This window comes from Cyanistes caeruleus, chromosome 6 (assembly GCF_971803275.1).
Source record: "Cyanistes caeruleus chromosome 6, bCyaCae1.hap1.1, whole genome shotgun sequence".
Taxonomy (NCBI): Eukaryota; Metazoa; Chordata; class Aves; order Passeriformes; family Paridae; genus Cyanistes; species Cyanistes caeruleus.
The window spans coordinates 65,570,666-65,590,003 of NC_141706.1; the positions used below are offsets into that span (position 1 = coordinate 65,570,666).

At 49.2% G+C, this 19,338-nt stretch overlaps 1 protein-coding gene across 6 annotated transcripts in view; it reads right to left on the bottom strand.

Annotated features, from left to right (window-relative positions):
- Window positions 1-19,338, bottom strand: part of SAMD4A (sterile alpha motif domain containing 4A) — a 94,338-nt gene that overhangs the window by 33,293 nt on the left and 41,707 nt on the right. For all 6 annotated transcript variants that reach the window (XR_015288640.1, XR_015288641.1, XM_086895526.1 and 3 more), the window contains exon 3: window positions 2-520. Coding sequence is in view for 4 of the 6 variants with exons in the window: in XM_086895526.1 (XP_086751652.1) it covers window positions 2-520 (519 nt within the window). In the remaining 2 variants the exon portion in view is untranslated. The remainder of the gene's footprint in view (window position 1; window positions 521-19,338) is intronic.

Sequence of the window (19,338 nt, forward strand, 5' to 3'; positions counted from 1 at the left end):
CTGGTGCTTGTGCTAGTGCCGATGGTGTTGATGGTGGTGGGGACGGAGGAGGAGGAGTAGAGGGGCAGGTGGCCGTTCTCACAGGCCAGGTTTTTGTCCTGCCAGCTGGAGGCACTGACGCTGATGCCGGAGTCCCGAGAGTTCTGCCACCCGTTGAGTTTGTCGTCAGAATTCTGTCTTTGGTGATAGTAGTGAGCCTGCCCGTAGTCCAGCGAGTCCGAGCGGCCCCGGCCCTGCCCGCCGAAGCCCCCCGACGTGCGGTCCTCCAGGTGGTTGAGCCACATGGCCAGGGCGCTCCTGTCCTCCAGGGAGGTGGCAGGGTGGATCAAGGCGTAGGACAGCAGCTGCCTGCTCTCCTCGATGTGCTGGTTGTGCTCGATGGAGTGCGCCAGGATTTTGGGCAAGAGTTTCATGTACTCGACTTTCGCCTCGATGTTGCCGGGCTTCAGTAAAGGCAGGTGGGTTAACAAGAGGGAGATCACTTTATCCTTGGATTCCTGTTGCCACTGGTTAATGATTCCTGTTGAAGGAATAGGGAGGGGGGAAAAAAGAAGATAAATGAGAAATTGAGAAACAGAGCTAATAAAAGAAATAGCTGGGCCGTGGCAGGGTAAATACAATGTGCCAAAGGGACTTCCACACGTGTGGTACCACAGCATCAGCATCTCCCTGGCAAGGGGGTCACCACCCTCCAAAACCATTGTCAGGGCAAAGTGTGCCACTGTGGACAACAAAAGTTACCAGATGCTCCTGAAAATCACTGAAAGGACCAAACTACACCCAACTCTACTCCACTGCTGTTGTGCTTATTTTAATCAAAAGCACAATTTGGCCCAAATTTTCCATATTGTTGCAGATTACAGAAAATTCTACACAAAAACACTCAGTGGATAATGGTAACCTTTCAAAAGAACTTGGCTGGAAAATTAAAAAGGTCAGGATTCAAAGGAGATAACACAAGTGAGAGCCACAGAGGGAAGAAGGCTTCCAGCAGGAACACAGTCATCCAACCAGGGTGTTGGTGAATCCACCAGCCCCAAAGGAAAGGAGGGAAGGGCTCAGCTGAAGCAGCCTCAGAGCTCCTGTTCCTCTCTTAGATCACAGCAAATAGGAGAGATTTTAGAAGACCAGGGGAAAAAAAAAAAAAAAAGGGAACCTAGTTACATTTAAATATGCAGAAGGAAAAGTCAGGGAATAACAAACTGGTCACTTAACTCAAACTCCTGGAAAAACTGATGGAACAAATAATGAAACAACCTATTTGTAAGCACTTAGAAGATAACAAGATGATAAGTGACTGCTGACACCCATTTGTCAAGACCAATTTGATTTCCTTCTGCGACAGAGCAACTGGCCTGTGAATAGCTGGAGGAACAGGCAGTGCTGTATATCTTGATATTCATTAAGTGATGCTGCACATGGCTCCCTCAGCAGCACAGCAGAGAGAAACTGCTCTAATGTGGGCACACGACTCATCTGAAAAACATATGGAGGGAGCTGGTGGTGCTGATTCATTGTCAGGAGGATGTGCTGGGCAAGGAGACCTGTCCTGGCCCTGACACCACCCAGCATGTCATTGGTGATAAGGGTGATGTGAAAAACGTGATCAGCACGCAGGTGTCCTGCTAAGAGATAGGAGAACACTCCAGGAAACTGGACTAGAGGTCAAACAATGCTGAGGACTCGAAGGGGTGGCATGAAGCTGTGCCAGGGGAGGTTTAGGCTGGAGATCAGGAAAAGGTTCTTCCCCCAGAGGGTGGTGGGGCACTGACCAGGCTCCCCAGGGAAGGGTCACAGCACCAGCCTGCCAGAGGTCCAGGAGAATTTGGACAATGCTCTGAAGCATGGGGTGGGATTGTTGGAGTGTGCAGGGCCAGGAGTTGGAGTCAATGATCCTTGTGGGTCCCCTTCCAGCTCAGGATGTTCTGTGCTTCCATGAGACTTGGAGAGATGTGAAAGAACACCTGCGCTAAGCAGGTGCAAACATCTGCATGCAGGTCGGAGCCAACAGCTGTGCAGCACAAGGTGGGCAAGAGCCTGGCTTGGGAAGCACCACATCAGCCAGACACTGTGCTGTGCAGAAAAGCTGCACCAGGCAGCCTGACACCTGGCTCAGAGGTGAACATGGGCATGGACAAGCTGCTCTCCACATCTGCTGCAGGGAAATGGTGGAGTCACCATCTCTGGAGGGATTTAACACCTGTGAGGATGTGGCCTTGGCAGTGCAGGGCTCAATGACCTTGGAGGGCTTTTCCAACATGAACAATTCTATGATTCTGTGACTTGAACTGCAGCAAAGATGGATGAGGTTGGACATGATGAAACTGCCTTCTATAGGACATTGTGAGATCTCCATCACCAGAGGTTTCTCTGAAGAGCTGATACAAACTCCAAACATCTACCAAATCTACCCAGACCAGCCAAATGACATTTCCCAGCCCCAGGGCAGTCTCTCCTCCAGTACTGACCAAACCCCTCTGTAAATCCTGAAAACTTTCAGCCCCTGTCTTAAGCTGTGCTACAGGAGCCAGAACTGAACTGCTGGGTGGAGAACACTCTCTCCTGCTTGCTTTAAACACACTGCTCAAAACTTCATCAGGTGAAATGCTGAAAAAATCCCCCAAAACTTTACATTCTCTCCTCCTGTCTGCTGTCTTCAGTCCATTCTGTACAGGAAGCTGCTCTGAATCATTGATTACCCCTATAGCCTCTGTGTGCTTTTGAGCTAGGGTAACTGAACTCATACCACTGAAATGCAGATCCAGATCTGTAGGCTCATTCATCAGGTTTGCTCTTGGGGAGGCACAAGAGCAAATCAATATCCAGCTCAGGATATTCTGTGACCCAGAATTGGACTCTATGATCCTTGTGGGTCCCCTCCACCTCAGGATATTCCATGATTCTGTGTTTGTGTATGACCCATGCTGCTGGCCAGCAGCTAACCCAACCCTCCCATCACCCCTGACCCAGAAGAGGGATGTTGGAGCAGCACCTTCTCCTAGTTAGGACCAAACTCTGGACATCAGTTTCCTGACACCACTGCAGCAGAGAGCAGCACTCACCCTTCCAGATCCACCTCCCCAGCTCCAAGGCATGCAACTGTTTTAATAGGAAGCCACTAGATGGCTTGCTGGAAACGCTGGTGACTCTCCCTGGAACTTTCTACACTGGAATTCACTTCTCCACAGACCTCCACCTCCTCCAGAGCCACTTCCTGAGCCAGCGACAGCGTGCCCGAGCCGTCCTGTGCCGAAAGGAGCAAGGGACACGACGTGGCACAGCTTTGGTGGGGAAGGAACTGCTGTATGGCAGCAGAAGGGACTTGTGGTACTTTTTGGTGCCTGTGGGAACGATGTGAGGTTGTTTTGGTGCTAAAAAAAATGGGATTTGGGAGAGTAACACTCAGTAAAAGTGATGCTATAAAGGATACATGAATGTAGCAGGACTCAAGGCTCACCAGAGCATATCCATATTTTCCATATGCAGATGTCCCTGCTCCAGGCAAGGCTTCCTGTTGGGATGAATCTGATTTATCTGTCCCCTCTCTCTTAGTCAGCTGCCTGGTGAGTTGAAAACATGTCTTATTTTCTTCCATCCTCCTGCAGAGAGGGATGTCACACCCGGATATTTTATCATTGCTCTCATGGTGGTTCAGCAGCACTTTCAGGCTGGCACAGCCAAACCCCAGCCTGGCACCAGCTGGGATTCTGTAGCAGCTCAGATAAACTGAGAAATCAAAGATCATTAAAAAAAAAAAGGCCTGCAATGCACTGCTCAAAGAAGGAGCAAAACACACAGAGAAAAAGCAGAACCTGGTGTAAACTGGGTGCAGGAGGAGGAGGAGGAGGAAGGAGGCAGGTGGCTGTGGCTGGAGAACTGAGCATGAAGGCTCCCACTGGAGAAACACAGGATGGCACCAGAGCTGCTTCTTGGGAACTTTGCCATGGACCTCCAAGAGTTTTGGGGGTTTAAAGCACAACCCCAAAAGATGGAGCACTGACCCAAAAGCCTGCAGCTGATGAAGGGCTGGGTGCCCTTCCTGGCCCAGGCAGGAGCTGGTCTCCTTCTCAGCCAGCAGCAGGATATGCACAATTAAACAAAAATGGAAAATAATTAGATCTGAAAGAGGTTTGGCTCTCTCTGAGATGGGGCGGAAGGTCAGGCTTAATCCTATCTGCCAGAAAACAGAGGGATCTGGAGAGGGCAGTGCAGCAGAGGGAAAGCTGGAACTGCTTGTGAGCAGGGGGAGAGGGGCTGGCAACACCCCAAAACTCCTCTCCACCCTTTCCCTGAACACAGGAGCCCCCACTTCAGCCCCTCACCTGCTCCCATGCACTCCTGGACATCTGGGATATCTCATCCTTTATTGCCAGAAGCAGCACTCTGGGGCAGCTGAGATTAGGATGTGTTTTGGGATCCCACATCCCAGGGATCACACAACACCTGTGGTGGGCTGCAGGCACTAATCACACGACAGCCTCATTAGTTCCCCTGGATGCCTGGTGCTTCCCATCACAAGGATTTCACTGCACTGTGGAATGTCACAGCTACTGCCAGACCTGAGCATAGAGAGAGCCCCAGAGTTAGAACCCCCCACTTGCTGCCTTGAAATCCCCCAAAATCCCTGTCCTGCCCACTGCTGCCATTAAACTACCATCTCCTTTTGGAGATGAGGAAAGATAACAACTGACCAGCCCAGCACTGGGAAGGGATGGGAGCTGCTGGTATCCCTGAAGCAGAAAATCCCAGTTTTTATTATGGGACATTTTCTTGGATGAGAAGCTGAATGAAGGTGGGATGTGAAACTACCTTCTACTGAAGGATTACTTAACTGCCAGGATTTTGCTGCTAGACAGCCCAGCTGATGCATGTGCAGCATGCCTGTGGATAAATCCAGCTCCAAATATAGCCGTGTCCTGCTTGCAAGACTGAAACCTGTGCTGGTGCTATGAATAGGACCAACACCATCCCCAAAACTGGGGCTTTCTGGCTTGAGAAAGAGGTGAAGTTTGTCAATTTATTAAGCTGTTGAGGGATTTCTCTGTCACAAATCTGCTTAATCACTGCTGGATCCCTGCGAACTGTGAACTGCCATGGTTCATGTCCAGTGGTGATGGACCCACCTCTGATGCTGCACTGTGTGAGGGACCTTCCTGCCTTTGCTCTGAACCTTCCTCCTGAGGGATGAAGAGGTGATTTCAGCAAGGCTCAGAGTTATGATGTCCTGGGAACAATCACAGTTTTCCAAATGTAAAGCCAGATGAGCAAAGGCAGGGATAGACACAGTCGCTGCAGAAAACAACGTGAGTAGCACACTGGTGCCTGCATGTACAAACCCTGAAGGGCCAAACTGCAGGGGTTTTAATTCTAGCTCTGATTTTTGCAAACAGACCTAAACAGGTTCCAGTTTAAAAACACCACCCCTGCTGAGAGGGATGGCCAAGAGCAGCTGTCAGCACAGGTAATGAATGTGTGGATCCCACCAGGTGACATGTCTTCAAGGAACAATGACAATTCCAAGTAACTCTCAAGCACTTGGAGGAACCTAAAAAAACAACCAAACCCATCCAAGAGAAACCATTTCATTCTGAAAGCAGAAATTGGATTCTCCTCCTGTTACTATATACAACTTATTTCACAGTGAAGCACAACCCAAGTGAAGTGTGAAGAGGAGGCCATGGAGATGCTCCAAAGGCTGGAGCCAGGCTGGGAGAGCTGGGGGTGTTCACCTGGAGAAGAGAAGGCTCCAGGGAGACCTCAGAGGCTCTTCCTGGGCCTAAAGCAGCACCAGAATAGCTGGAGAGGGACATGGGATGGAAAGACAGGACAAGGGGAATGGGTTCCCAGTGCCAGTGGACAGGGATGGATGGGATATTGGGAAGGAATTCTGCCCTGGGAGGGTGGGCAGGCCCTGGCACAGGGTGCCCAGAGTAGCTGTGGCTGCCCTTGGATCCCTGGAAGTGTCCAAGGCCAGGTTGGACAGGGCTTGGAGCAATCTGGGATAGTGGAAGGTGTCCCTGCCATGGCAGGGCCTTGGAACGAGGTGGTCTTCAAGGTCCCTCCCAACCCAAACCATTCCTGGATTCCATGAATTTGCTGATTGTGATTTAAGTGAGTGAGATGAGTAACTTATGAAATAGACAACAGCTTATCCTGAGCAAAAAGGACAACAGTTTAAAGACTAGAAGTGTATTAAGAACTGCTCAAAGATCTTCCAAGTGACGAAGAGGACATTCACACAGGAGGCTTGGAATCATTGCCCCTCAGTGCTAAGTCAGTGCACTTAAGGGCTCCAGTTGTCAGCAAATTGCTCTTAAATTACTGTTTTATTATGCCCTTGTTTTCAGTTTTCCATAAAAAGTTCTCAAAAGCCCATTCAGATAATTTGCCCAAGCAAGAAATGACTAAGAGAGGGAATCATAGGATCATTAAGGTTGGAAAAGACCTCTAAGATCATTGAGTTCAGCCATTTACCAGATGCTCAAATCCAAAGGGCACCCTCCAAGCACCTTCCCAGCAGGCCTGAAATGAACTGCACTCTCAGATGGATTTGGGGAGAAAAAACCAGGAATTTGTACTGAAAGTTTAGTTTGGGATCCTTGATCTTGTAAAGTGACATACTGCAGCATCAGGCACTGGAGAGAGGAACTGGGTGTTCCTGGATGGCAATCAAGTGTTTCTAGGGATGGACAGCACTGAGGTTTTCATGTCTTGGATGGCCAACAGCAAAAGAGAAATCCAATCCATGCTTAAGCAGCTTCCAGTGAGCCTGGAATCAGTGGCCACAGAGCAAGAGATGGCTATTTCTGGGTTTGCAGGAAGGTTTTTTGAGAGGCTTCCTTAGCAGCTCCCAAAAGAGGCTCCCATTGTTTGCTGTTTCCTGGATTATGAACATGAAACTGAATCTGGGTGATGGGCAGAGCTATGTGGAGGGCACCCACTTTTTATTGTCAGAGGCAGAAAAATCAGCAGCTGGACTTCTCCTGCTGTGCAAAGACCCAGCAGCACATCACTACCCACCAGCTTCTCCACACATCCATGGGAGATGCTGCACTTCCATCAAAATCCCCCAGATCTGAGGTAACCGAGGTCCTCTCCAGACAGCCCTGGGATCCCACACCTATTCCAGCTGCCTGGATGCCTTCACCAGGGCAAAAGGGGTCAGGAAACCTGGCCCTGCATATGAACACAGCCCAACAACCTCTGCCTGGCCACAACATCATCTCCCAGTGAGTGACCATCATCAGACAAGCTTCTACATCTGCTTGTTCCAGTTTGTCCCAAACACTTCTGTTTGCTTTAATTTCCAGTTGAATTTATCTGGTTTTATGCTGGAATTCATCTGACTTCAGATCCTGAACTAGATGATCTCTAAGGTTCCTCCTAACCCAAACCATTCAGTGATTCTATGAGCAGGGTGGAGAAACCACACCCCACCTCACACAGGGCAGTTTGCTGCAAAGATAAAGCAGAAGAGCAAAAAACCCAAGAGATTTCACCCACAAGTCTGAATTTACACCAAGTGTATTAACCAAGGGCAGGCTGCTGCCAGTCCCAGCCTTCTCACAGCTGGGTTTACTGGTTTGTGAGATTGTCCAGCTCCCCACCAGCCATCGCAGAAATCCGCTCTCCAACAGTGCTGCAGACACAAACCTCTGCCCTGGCTCCTGCTGCAGCAGCTCGATTGAAGGTGAAGCACAAAGTGTTTCCAGCTGAAGGGATTTAAATTATTATTTGCAGTAATTAGCACCTGCAAGCCAGCCCAGTCACAATACTTTGTTGGGGCGATTTTACATAATTCCCTTCGTAAATCAGCCTCACTCAAAAGGGCAACATTAAGGAAAACAAAGCGAGAACCCCGTTGGAAACACTCTGTACCCCATCCAGAGCACATCAATACCTTCACTGTTAAACCTGGCAGCCCTCTCCCTCCACCAGAGGCCAAATAATCAGAATTTCAGCGTGTGCCTCCTCGTCATTGCAACCGACGCTAATTAAAAGGAAAAACATCTCAACGATAAAGGTTATTGCAGACCTGCCAACTGCAGCAGGCAGAGAGGCAGGCTGTCACTGAAACGCTGGTGAACCTGAATCCTGCTCCTCATCTCCCCGAGATCGGTGCAAAATCACAGCCAGCACAGGGGAGAAGACACGGGTGATGCTTCCAAGCGCCTCCAAGTCCGCGAGGCTGCGGCGTGGCGCGTAAATCCCAACCTTCCCCCTGCCACGGCTCTCGATTTATGCCTGCGCTAGCGCTGACCTCAGCGGGGTGGGAGGACCCAGTCCCACACGTCTGAAGGCAGCGGGAGCTGTGCCAAGCTGGATCCAGTGCCTGCTGGATCCGCGGCTGCCTGGCACCTCCCGCGGCTCCCGGGGGAGGTCAGCTCCGTGGCCTGGGAACAGCTTCCTCCCAGGTCACCAAAACCGCTCAGCCCAGCGCAAAGTGCGGGATCTGACAGAGGAAAAGACAATAAACCCCCCGTGCCTGGGTTTTTGCTGTCACTCCTTTCTGTTCAGGTCTAACAGACCAGCCTGGGGAGGAACTGGGAACCACTTGCTCTGGAACAAGCTTTTGCTAGGAGATGGGAAAAGCCTGCAAAAAAGCCCTGGACACCGGTGGGGCTTGGGGAGTGCTGTGTGTGGGATTAAGGGCTCTGTACATCCCCTCCTGGAGCAGCCAGTCCCACAGCTTTGAACCTCCAGGTCCAACACACTCAGTGCTATCCCGGCATCTTTGGTCTGTAATGAGATATAAAAAGGCAACCACAGAAATTCCCTTTCTCTGACTGGTCACTCTCCTGGCCAAATTCAAAGGTGGAAAACCTCTCAGAAGGACAGATGGACCTTTTGCCCACCAGGAGCCACAAGGAGAGGGCAGACAGACATCACACAAGGCACATGCACCATCTCCCTTCTCCAGCAGCCGCATCCCAACTCACGCCCTGGCTCCGTCACGGTGCCAGGGAGCACCGGAACACGATGGAAAATCTGCCAGTGATGCACAGCAACCTCTGGGTTCACATGGTGCTGGCTCCCCTCCGTGTTTCCAGCAGCTACATCACACTCTAAGAGGCTAAAAATACACTAGGAAAGTACTTAATGTTTCTTTTCCATCCGAGCGGCTGCTGCAGAGAAGCTCCAAGTGGGAGGAGAGGTGAACAGACCTGAGTGGATGCAGGGAAGGGAGGCAAAAAAATGGAGCAACAGGCACAGCACATCCTGCAAAAGGTGGTGGCTGGGGAAATCCCCACTGCAGGCAGCACTGCTTCCTTGGAAAAACAAAGGCAAGAGCCACGTAACCAGGAAAAGCAAAGGGTTTCTGACTACAGAGCAGGATTTAAGGCCAGGTTGGATGGGACTTGGAGCAACCTGGTCTAGTGGAAGGTGTCCCTGTCCATGGCAAGGGGTTGGAATGAGCTGATCTTTAAGGTGCCTTCCAACCCAAACCAATCTGTGATTCTGTGGCTCAGCACTGACAAGAGCACAGAAGAATTCAGAAAGGAGCATCTCCTCCATTCCTAATTACCAAGATTAAGAAGCTCCATGTAAATTAACTACACAATATTCCTTGTAAAATGCAGCAGTGAATATTTAACCACCAAAACCAATTCTGTTCCAAAGACACAACCTTCCTGCAACAGCTCCCAGCATTGCCCTGCGTGCAACAGGTGAGTCCTTCACCACCCAGGGCAGAGGCAGGAGGGATGGGTTTGTCTTCATTCTGGAAGAACAGCCAGTTTCATGGAATTCTGAAATGGTTTGGTTTGGAAAGGACCTTCAAGACCACTCAGTTCCAACCACCCCCACCATGGGCAAGGACACCTTCACTATCCCAGGTTGCTCCAAGCCCCATCTAACCTGGCCTTAAATACTTCAGGGATGGGGCAGCCACAGCTTCTCTGGGCAGCTCCTTCAACAATTTCTCACAATTCTTCTTGGGAACGTCAGGCAAGGAACAGGTGACAGTATGACATGTAACTTCTGGGGAAATGAAAAGCAAAGAACCCCCTGCTCCTGTCTCCAAAACCCCTGTGTGGGATAAGGGACACGAGCCCTACTTGATTTGTTGCTGTTTTAAAGGCAGCTCTCCTTGGGCAGCGAGTTCAGCTGCCTACCACTGGCAGCTCCAGTCTCCATTAAGCCCTCCAAAGCAACAGCAGCCCCATCAAGTGTGAGCAGGAGCTGGGAATTTCAGCACTGAAGCCAGGCTGAAGGACAAGCCTTGATCAGATCTTCCCATCCTGTCACCCCAAACAGGCTGATGAAACCCCACCAGCAGAAAGAGCAGCTCAGCACCCTCCACCCAACCTGTAAACTCAGCATGGGAGCAGAATGCCCATTATTTTGGTCAGATGCAGAGCAAAGTGAAATATCTCTCATCAAAACATCCCTTAAGTCCCACTGAGATCCACAAGGACAGAAAAGCCCAGCTCCACTGTGAGTAGAAATGAGTAAGATTTTAATATTTTTTTGCCACTATTTTCCCCCCTCTGCCTCCTGAGCTTGCCAGAGCTCCAGTCATTAGGAGGCTGTTTGTACAAACCCAGAAGTGATGTATTTTTAGCACTGGAGAATTGCATGGCACGATCATTAAGGAGCTTCTGCAGACAGCAACAAGAGCAGGGATTTTTCCTTCTCTAAATTGGCTCCAGCCACTACAGTTTTCAGCCCAAAGCAGACTTTCAGGAAATTCAGGAGGAGAGGGAGCCTTTTTCCATGACATATTTAATACTGAGCTGAAGTACACTCCATTTTCACACTGTGCATCCGACGGGAGGTTTTATGGATTTGTTTTCTAGGCTGTACTGTTGCACACTTTTGCTACAGAGCATAATACCCTGTATTATCACAACACTCCCTAGCAACAGGACTTTAATTTAGTGCAGAGATTTCCAATGCTGAGAGCATTTCACTGACTCAGAGCAAAGATGACACGCTGGGAAACCTTATCAAAAGCCCCATGGGTGCCAAGGGAATCTACACCACATGAATGGTGGCATTCGAGCTTCTCAACACAATGTGGCCAGTGCTGGCACAGAGAACACCTTGGGAAAGAGGAATTTGCTTCACTGATTTCACAATCCACAGTCCAGCCAGCGTGGAGTGATGTCTACATTGATGGTGGCAGTGCCAATGGGTGGGAAGTAAAAGTGAAAATCCAACAAGAGCTCAGTGCTCTGACAGAGAAATGTGGGGAATGGTTCAGTGGCAGAAGTGGGAGCTCAGAGCCAGGGGGGACATCAAGGACAAGGTGCCACCTCCTGCTTCTCACCCCAAGGCTAGGAGGACGACAGATGCTTGGCAGACAAACCAAGCAACCTCCTCTAAAAGCTGTCCTGAAGAGTGAAGCCAGCCTGACACTGGACAAGAGTGGGCAGTGCCAGTTTCCCTTTACTCACTGGAGCACCCAAACCCCTGGGCATCGTGGGCATCCTGTTCCCAAACCTCAGATGGGGAGGATGGACTTTGGGAAGCCCAGGAAAACAGTGCCAGGGTCCCACAGAGAGCATGCAAAGGTGCAAAAGTCCCATCAGCACTGTGGACAGTCAGGTGAGGTGTTGCTCCACCTCTGCCCACTGAAGAGCAGGAGAAAGCAGGAGCACCATCCACAGGTGGGTTGAGAAGGCTCTCGTGGCAGAAATGACACCAAAACTATGTCCCTTGTGGAGAGCAGAGGGAAACCCATCAGCCCTGTGCATGCAACGAGGAGACAGGAATATCACAGCAGCCGTGCCAGGTCTGGTGGACAAAGATATCCCGACGAGATCCTGGGTCAAGTGGCTTTTGTTGGCTGTTGTGCAAAGCCAGCTGAGCTCAGCCGGCCCGCAGAGCCCGGCCCACGGCAACGGGATGGGTCAGCAAGGATTAAAAGCATAATTAAACTGGGGCTGCAGATTGCTTCCAGAAGCCCCATCACTCCCTGGAGCCTGTGAGCTCAGCCATGGGAAAACGCTGCTGGTTTTGCTGCTTCTGGGACCTGGGGTACAGGTGGGAAATGAGTTCACTGCCTGCTTTCACTTACACCAGGGTTATATTGCTCACATGCCTCCACACGCCCTCAAATCCAGATTTCCAGTGGAATTTCCTAGGATGCAGGAAGCCAAAGAAATAAAGCATGCAATTTCTGTACCTCTTCTTTGAGCCTAATCCATAAAAACACACAAATCTTCTGACTTTCAGTGAGGAGACTACAGGCACAACCACAGGCATGGAGGAAATGCTCCTCTGACTTCTTAATTTCAATTGCAAAAAGCTTTTCACCAAAAGCTTAATTGAAATGCAGATAAGTTCCTTCAAAGGCTAAAATAAATATATAAAAAATTATCTGAATGTCATAACGGTGTTGCCTAAAATGGATAAAGGATTTAGAAGGGGGAAAAATAATACTAAAAATAAGTTATGAAGGGTATGCAAGGTATTGATATACAGCACATGGCTTAAACTGTTAATCATTGAACAGATTCCAGTATAAAAATAAAGAGACTGAAGCTGCACATAATGGAGGAGTTGCTCTATTTATAAACTTCTCTGTGCAAAGGGCAGCAAGGGCTGGGATGAGCCGGCAGTGGAGGCAGAGGGACGCTGCTACAGAGCCTGTATTTGAGGGAAAATAAACAAGTTTTTTTTTTAATTTCTTTTTTTTTTAAAAAAAATCAACATTGTCAACAAAATCAAACTGAGTTGCCCAGGAGCCTGTGTGCCCCAGCCATGTGAGCAGCATTTCCAGCCCTGGCATGTGACAACTCTCCCAATTTAGCCAGTAACTGACTCCCTCTGACCTGTAATAACACCGCTCCCAAATTAGAGCCCTCAATTTGACTTGGCTCCGGTCCTCCCCTCCCAGAGACATAAAGCATCCTTTTTCCCCCCTCCTCTCCCTGAACATTCCTAATCCCGTCCTTTTGCACTGCCAACTCAAACTCCCATTTAGTCTTCTCCTATTTTTTCTCGAGGGGGGTGTTGCAGAGGGCCGAGGGGGTGCAGGCAGCAAAGGGCAGGGAAAAAAAAGACCGGTGGAAAAACACCAAGAGACAAAAACAACAACAAAAATCAGACAAAAATTCCAAGTTGGTGACATTCAGCTGGAAAAGCTCAATGACTCACATGCAAATAAAATCTGCCTAAATTCACTGTTGCATGACGCAGGCCACTGGCTTCAGCATGAAAAAGGCCGGGATGAAATCATCCACAATTAAATGGGAGCTTGGAAGGCTGCAAAAAAGCAGCGGCTCCCTTGGCTTAATGGGAAACACAAAGGAAGGAAGTTCAGTGGAGTGAGAACATCCCCCTTTTCCCCTCCTTCCCACCGACACCTCGCACCATCAGTCATCCCCAGCCCTCCGTGTGGCTCCTGTGGCATCACACGTCGGATCCGGCAAGCTGCTCCCCAGCAGCCGCATTTTAATGGGCTTTCCTGGAATACCAGCTCAAAAGTTAAATAAAAATAAATGTGGCTACGTAGCAAGACAAATCCCCCTCCCCGCTCCAGCTTCTTCCAGAGATTTCTGTCCTGATCTTTGTAGAATGGTTGGAGATATTGGAGAGTGAACATTGAGAAACCCTGGACCAAATCCAGTCTCTCCCCAAATCCCACGTATATGTGGGGAGGGATTTAAATCTCGGTTCTCAGGTTTGCTCTTGCATTGCAACAGTGCTTTAAACCTTATGAGTTCTCAAATACTGTCTGAAGTCACGTTATAGGAATGCACTTGGAGTGACCTGCAGGGAATGGGGAGCCAGGGTTTCCCTTATGCCAGGATGAGCACCAGGCTCTGCATCCTACCCCTTCAACACAACCCTTCCGTGGGGCTGTGCCATGAACCAGGTCACTGCCCTCCTTCAAGCCAAAAATAACAATGAGAGGGGGAAGAATAAACTAAAAAAGGTCATTTTAACCTGGATTGGGAATCATAGCATGGTGCTCCACCTAAGAAGGGAAAACAAACTTGAAAACAAGAGCTGGCACCTCTGCACCCTCCAAAGTTCTGCTCTGGGGATCACCTGGTGAGCGTCATCCCTCTGATCTGCTCTGGTGAGATCTCACCTGGAATCTGGCATCCAGCTCTGGGACCCCCAACACAGGAAGGAGCTGGAGATGCTGAAATGAGTCCAGAGGAGGCCACAGAGATGCTCCAAAGGCTGGAGCTGCTCTGCTCTGGAGACAGACTGAGAGAGCTGGGAGTGCTCACCTGGAGAAGGGAAGGCTCCAGGAAGAGCTCAGAGCCCCTTCCAAGGCCTAAAGGGGCTCCAGGAGAGCTGGAGAGGGACTAGGGACAAGGGATGGAGGGACAAGACAGTGGGGATTGACTTCCCACTGTCAGGAGCAGGGTTAGGTGGGATACTGGGAAGGAATTCTTCCCTGTGAGGGTGGGCAGGCCCTGGCACAGGGTGCCCAGAGCAGCTGTGGCTGCCCCTGCATCCCTGGGAGTGTCCAAGGTCAGGCTGGACCTTGGGGCTTGGAGCAATCTGGTGATTCTATGATCCACCTGGGACACAGGAGAACAGTACCCCAAGCATCCAAGAGCAGCTACAACCAGCTGTGAGGCCACTGTGAGAGAGGCCACTGCACCTCACTTCAGCTACAAAGCGAATCCTCTCTCTCAAGGAGAAATTAGGTGACCAGCTTCACATTCATTTGGAAACTGGGTGCTTCAACCTTTCTGGACTTCCAATCAGGCTGGATTTGCATGTGCCTGGGATTATCCCCTGTGCTTTTGGAAGATTCCAGCCTGAGCTGAAGTCTTCTCAGCACTTGCCCACTCCAGCCTGCAGTGGCTGCAGGAGCAGGGTGTGAACAGGTCCATAAAAGGGAACTGGGAGACTTGAACCTCCAGTCAGGCTGCATTTGCTCTGGAGGAATCTGCACCTCCCCAGGAAAAAAACAAACAACAAACAACTATAAAAATAATATATTGAGGTCTGCAAGTGGGGAAAAGGCTGCAACTGCCGGCAGGAGAACATCCGACTGTGCCTGGGCCATCTGGTCACCCACCCTCAGTGACACTGCCCTCCCTTTGCCACCAGATGCTAATTCCTTTCATCCTGCCTGGCCCTCCGCTGGTGTAATTTTAGGTCTGTGAATAGGACCATCTGCCTTTGAGATGCTCGTTTATTTTTGGCTGAGCCCTCCCTTTCACCACTCCCTCCTTAAAGGAAGTCCAAACCAGGCCCTGTTGGGAGCAGTGTTCCTTGTCTGGTCCTCTAATCACCAGGCATTAACGAGCTATCTAGAGGATGTTCTGCGCCGCTGTCACTCGTCAGATTGGGGGTGTCATTATCTTCAAAGCACTTTGCAAACACTTTTTTTCCTTCCTCCCCTTGTTGCCACCACAAAGTAGTAATTATTCACTTCTCTCTGAATATGGTGGGCTTGGTCCAGCACCCTGGAGCTCGGCCAAGATGTGCTCAGCAAAATTCAACATGGCCAAAGTAAAGCTGAAACAAAGTGGTTCCTATCTTTGGATGCTGAGGACTGCTACGGTCGCTTCCTTTCCCACAGCAGGCATGGAAATGGTAAAAATAAAAATAAATGCTGGAACCACAGTGGCCAATAGTGTAATTTCCACATATTAAGTGATGCCTGGAGAAAAAGGGAGTTTTGAGGAAAGTTTTGCTTTTATACACATTTAAGTGCTATGAATGAAAGTCACTGTCGTAATTATGGAAAACAGTAATTAGCAAAATACTGGATAAAAGTGCTGAAAAAAAATGCTTCTGACCATGTGGGTGCTCCCAGGCAAAGCTGCACATGAATAAGCCCTGAGACCACTGAAAGGCTGTGGGCAACCCCACCATGCCAGGGGCTCAGCCCATCTCTGGGATGGATGTTGGATCTGTCTCTTGGGATAAATGTGTGTATTCTTACATGGCCCAGCCAAAGGTATCCCGAACTGCCTGGGAGGAAGCAGCCAGGGTGAGCTAACAGGCTGAATCTGTGCATCTACCAGCCCCAAAATCACTGATTTTCCTTCTTTTTAAGATTTTCACAAGTGTCTGAGACGGGTGGGAAGAATGGTTCCAGGTAACCCCTTCCAGAGCCAATTGGCTTCTTCGTACAAATCCAGGTTGTGCAAAGCTTGTGCAGCTCTACCAAATTTTGGTGTTTTTTTTAAAGATGAGGAAGTTTGTGGTTCAGTCTGAGGTTTGAGCCAGTTCTCAGCTCTGTTATGAACCATCAGGAGCTACAATCTGTTGCTGGAAATCAATATTAGACTCCAGAGAACATCTTTACAGGGTGAACCCCCTCACTGCATGCTCCCCACAGGCTGAAGAGCAAGAGCCTGTTATGCTGCCAAGCCCCTCACAGGGAAAACATACCTAGGACTTCAAAGAAGAAAATTTCTGTGCAATGCTTGAGGTGTTAAAATCAAGCCCTGGCTTTGGCTGGCCACAACTCTCCGCCCTGCGGGAGTCTGGGGAAACACTTGGTTGTTCATTGCTTCAAATTCTCCGCAGTAAATGAAAGAAAAAGTAACTTAATGGATCTGATCAGATCTCAGATTTGACAGGATTTCCTGCCTGGGTAAAACTGACCCATTTTGCTTTGGCTTGAAGGTACAACGAACAGAAAACTCCGCTAGCTGGGCTGTGAAGTGAGGACAAGCAGCTTCACCCCCACGCTGGGGTGAATTCCCAGGAGGAATTAGGGGATGCAGACATCCCTCCCCTCCCCTTTCTGCTGCTCACATCACCCAGAGCAAAGCACTTGACCAAAGCCAGTGATGTGTCACTGCTAGGAGGAGACTTTCTAATTTCACCTGCTTTGATCCTGCCCTGAAGTGCCCACGTCAAAGAGGAGGGAGGGAAGAGCTGGAGCTGAGTCAGGGAGGATGGAAAAATCTGAGCATCTACAACAGAGACATTCAAAGCAAAGTGAAACTCCTCTTTTTTTAGGAAAACCCCATAAAAAAGTAACACAAAGAGCTGACTCTCCCCAGCTTGTAGCAGAGCAGCAACACTCAGCTGACTCCCTGTGTCTTTCCCAGCTGTACAAGCACTCCTAAGGCAGAAACAGCCGGTTAAAATGTGCTTTTCCCTGGGTAATTCACCTTTCCCTGTGGAATTCACCGTGCTGCAGTGCTGCCCGCAGCAGCTGGCTTGTCTTTCCTTTATTACCAGCCTCACATTTTGTTTCTCATATACCCACGAAGAGCTGCAAGACCTCAAAACAAAGAGCGACGTTGTTCCTTCAGAATAAAACCGCTGTTCACCCGGTTTTTATTGATATTTCACATAAACATCCTAGGAGCTGTAAAGATTCATTTGGGGGGGGCTAAAACGATGTGTCCCAGTCACAGCTTTTTCACTGGGAAGGTTTCCATGATCTCTTTCCACTAAGGAAACATGAAATGGGTAAATGTGGACACTGAACTCAAGGGACAAAGAACACCAGTCCTGGCAATTACACCTTCCCCCTGCCTTGGTGGCTTGGCCATGCCTGGTTCCTCTCCCAAAATTGCTGGTGCCCATCAAAGGCACCAAAATTATGCTGAGGAAGCCAACTCCTGTCCCAGCTCTGAGCAGTGATGAGTTTGACACTTGTTAGTGCTTGAAACATTAAAAGCTTTCCCAACTAATTCAAGTTCTCACCAAACCAAAATTATCCTCCTCCCCTTGTCTGGCTGAAATATCTGTTTTCAGCTTTTAAAAAAGCCACAAGGAGCATTTGAGATTTCATTTTCTTGACCAAATTCTGTAATATTTGGGAAGAAACTTCCAACAAAATGAGAACCTTGTATTTTTGTGCAGGGAGGGGGAGGAACAGACCTCCCTGCAGAAGAAAATTCCCTTCTCTGCATCTTGTTTTCCTCTGAAGAGCAGCAACACATTGCAGTTACTCACAAGGAAGGATTCAACCTCTGTGACTCAGAAGAGATGAACAGGAGGAGTGACAGGATTTCTGGAAGCTGATGACCCCTCTCTTACCCTCCAGGCTACTGATTCCAGCTAATTGGAGCCTCAAGTGGCTCTGAGCCAGTCCACAGCAACACAGCAATAAATGTGCAGAAACACAGTAAATTTGGAGAGATACACAACATTGGCTGAGATCCAACAGCCTGATCCATTCAGGGATGATAAAAATTAAAAGAATATTGTTAAGGGCATTGTCCAGCTGCCTTTTCAACACTGACAGGTTTGGGGCATCAGTCACCTCTCTGGGAAGCCTGTACCAGTGTTTGACCACTGACTTGGTAAAGAAATCAGATTCACAGACTGGTTTGGGTTGGAAGAGACATTAAAGATCATCCAGTTCCACCTCCTGCCATGGGCAGGGACACTTTCCACTGTCCCAGGCTGCTCCAAGCCCTGTCCAACCTGGCCTTGGACACTTCCAGGGATCCAGGGGCAGCCACAGCTGCTCTGGACAACCTGTGCCAGTGCTCCATCACCTTCATTATGAAGAAATTCTTCTATTATTATCTAATCCAAACCTCTTTTAACTTTAAAGCCATTACTCCTTGTCCTTCCAACTGAAATATTCTATTCTATTCTATTCTATTCTATTCTATTCTATTCTATTCTATTCTATTCTATTCTATTCTATTCTATTCTATTCCATTCCATTCCATTCCATTCCATTCCATTCCCAGGTGTCCACAGGAAAAGTGAAGGCCCCAGCTCTAAAGGATTCCTGCAACTGCTCAGCCACTCCGGGTTTCCAACTCTCTTTGTGTGGTGTGAAGGGAAAACTCAGGATTTTGGGTTTTACACATCTCTGAGTTATCCTCTGCCTCCTCCACTTTCCCACTCTGTCTCCTCCTGGTATTAGGAAGAGAAATGTCTTAAGCAGAGGGGAATTGGAGGCTGCAGCTCTCTGGCAATCTGTTAAAGACAGGCACTCACATGGGTAATGCTTGCAAAGCCTCTGTTCCTCCTCTGGGCCGCTTTACCAGCAGTAACACAGCAAGGGACTTGTTAAAGGCAGAAAATTGGGCACCAGGAGCAAATTCCCTGCCCTGCCACTTTCCACAGCCCCTTTGCCACTGTGGAATATGCACATACAGACACCGGACAGCAAACTGCAACTCTCAACGTGCAGCAGTGTGACAAGGAAAGCTGCAAAGCAAACACTGAGGGTTTTACATGGAAACACAGCAGGAAGGAGTGTTATTCCCAGAGATGCTTCTCCATCAGATGCTGACAATCGATTCAGAGCATGAAAACACCCCAGCTTCAGCAGGACCAGCTCACAGCAGCACAGGGAGGAGCTGGTGAAGGTGGTGAGGAGCCCTGGCTTCCCACTCACACCACATACCGCTGGGAAAAACTTGAAAAACAGTTTTTGGGGAGAGATCAGAGATGCAGTAAATTCCTGGCTTGATAAAGCAACCAATGTGA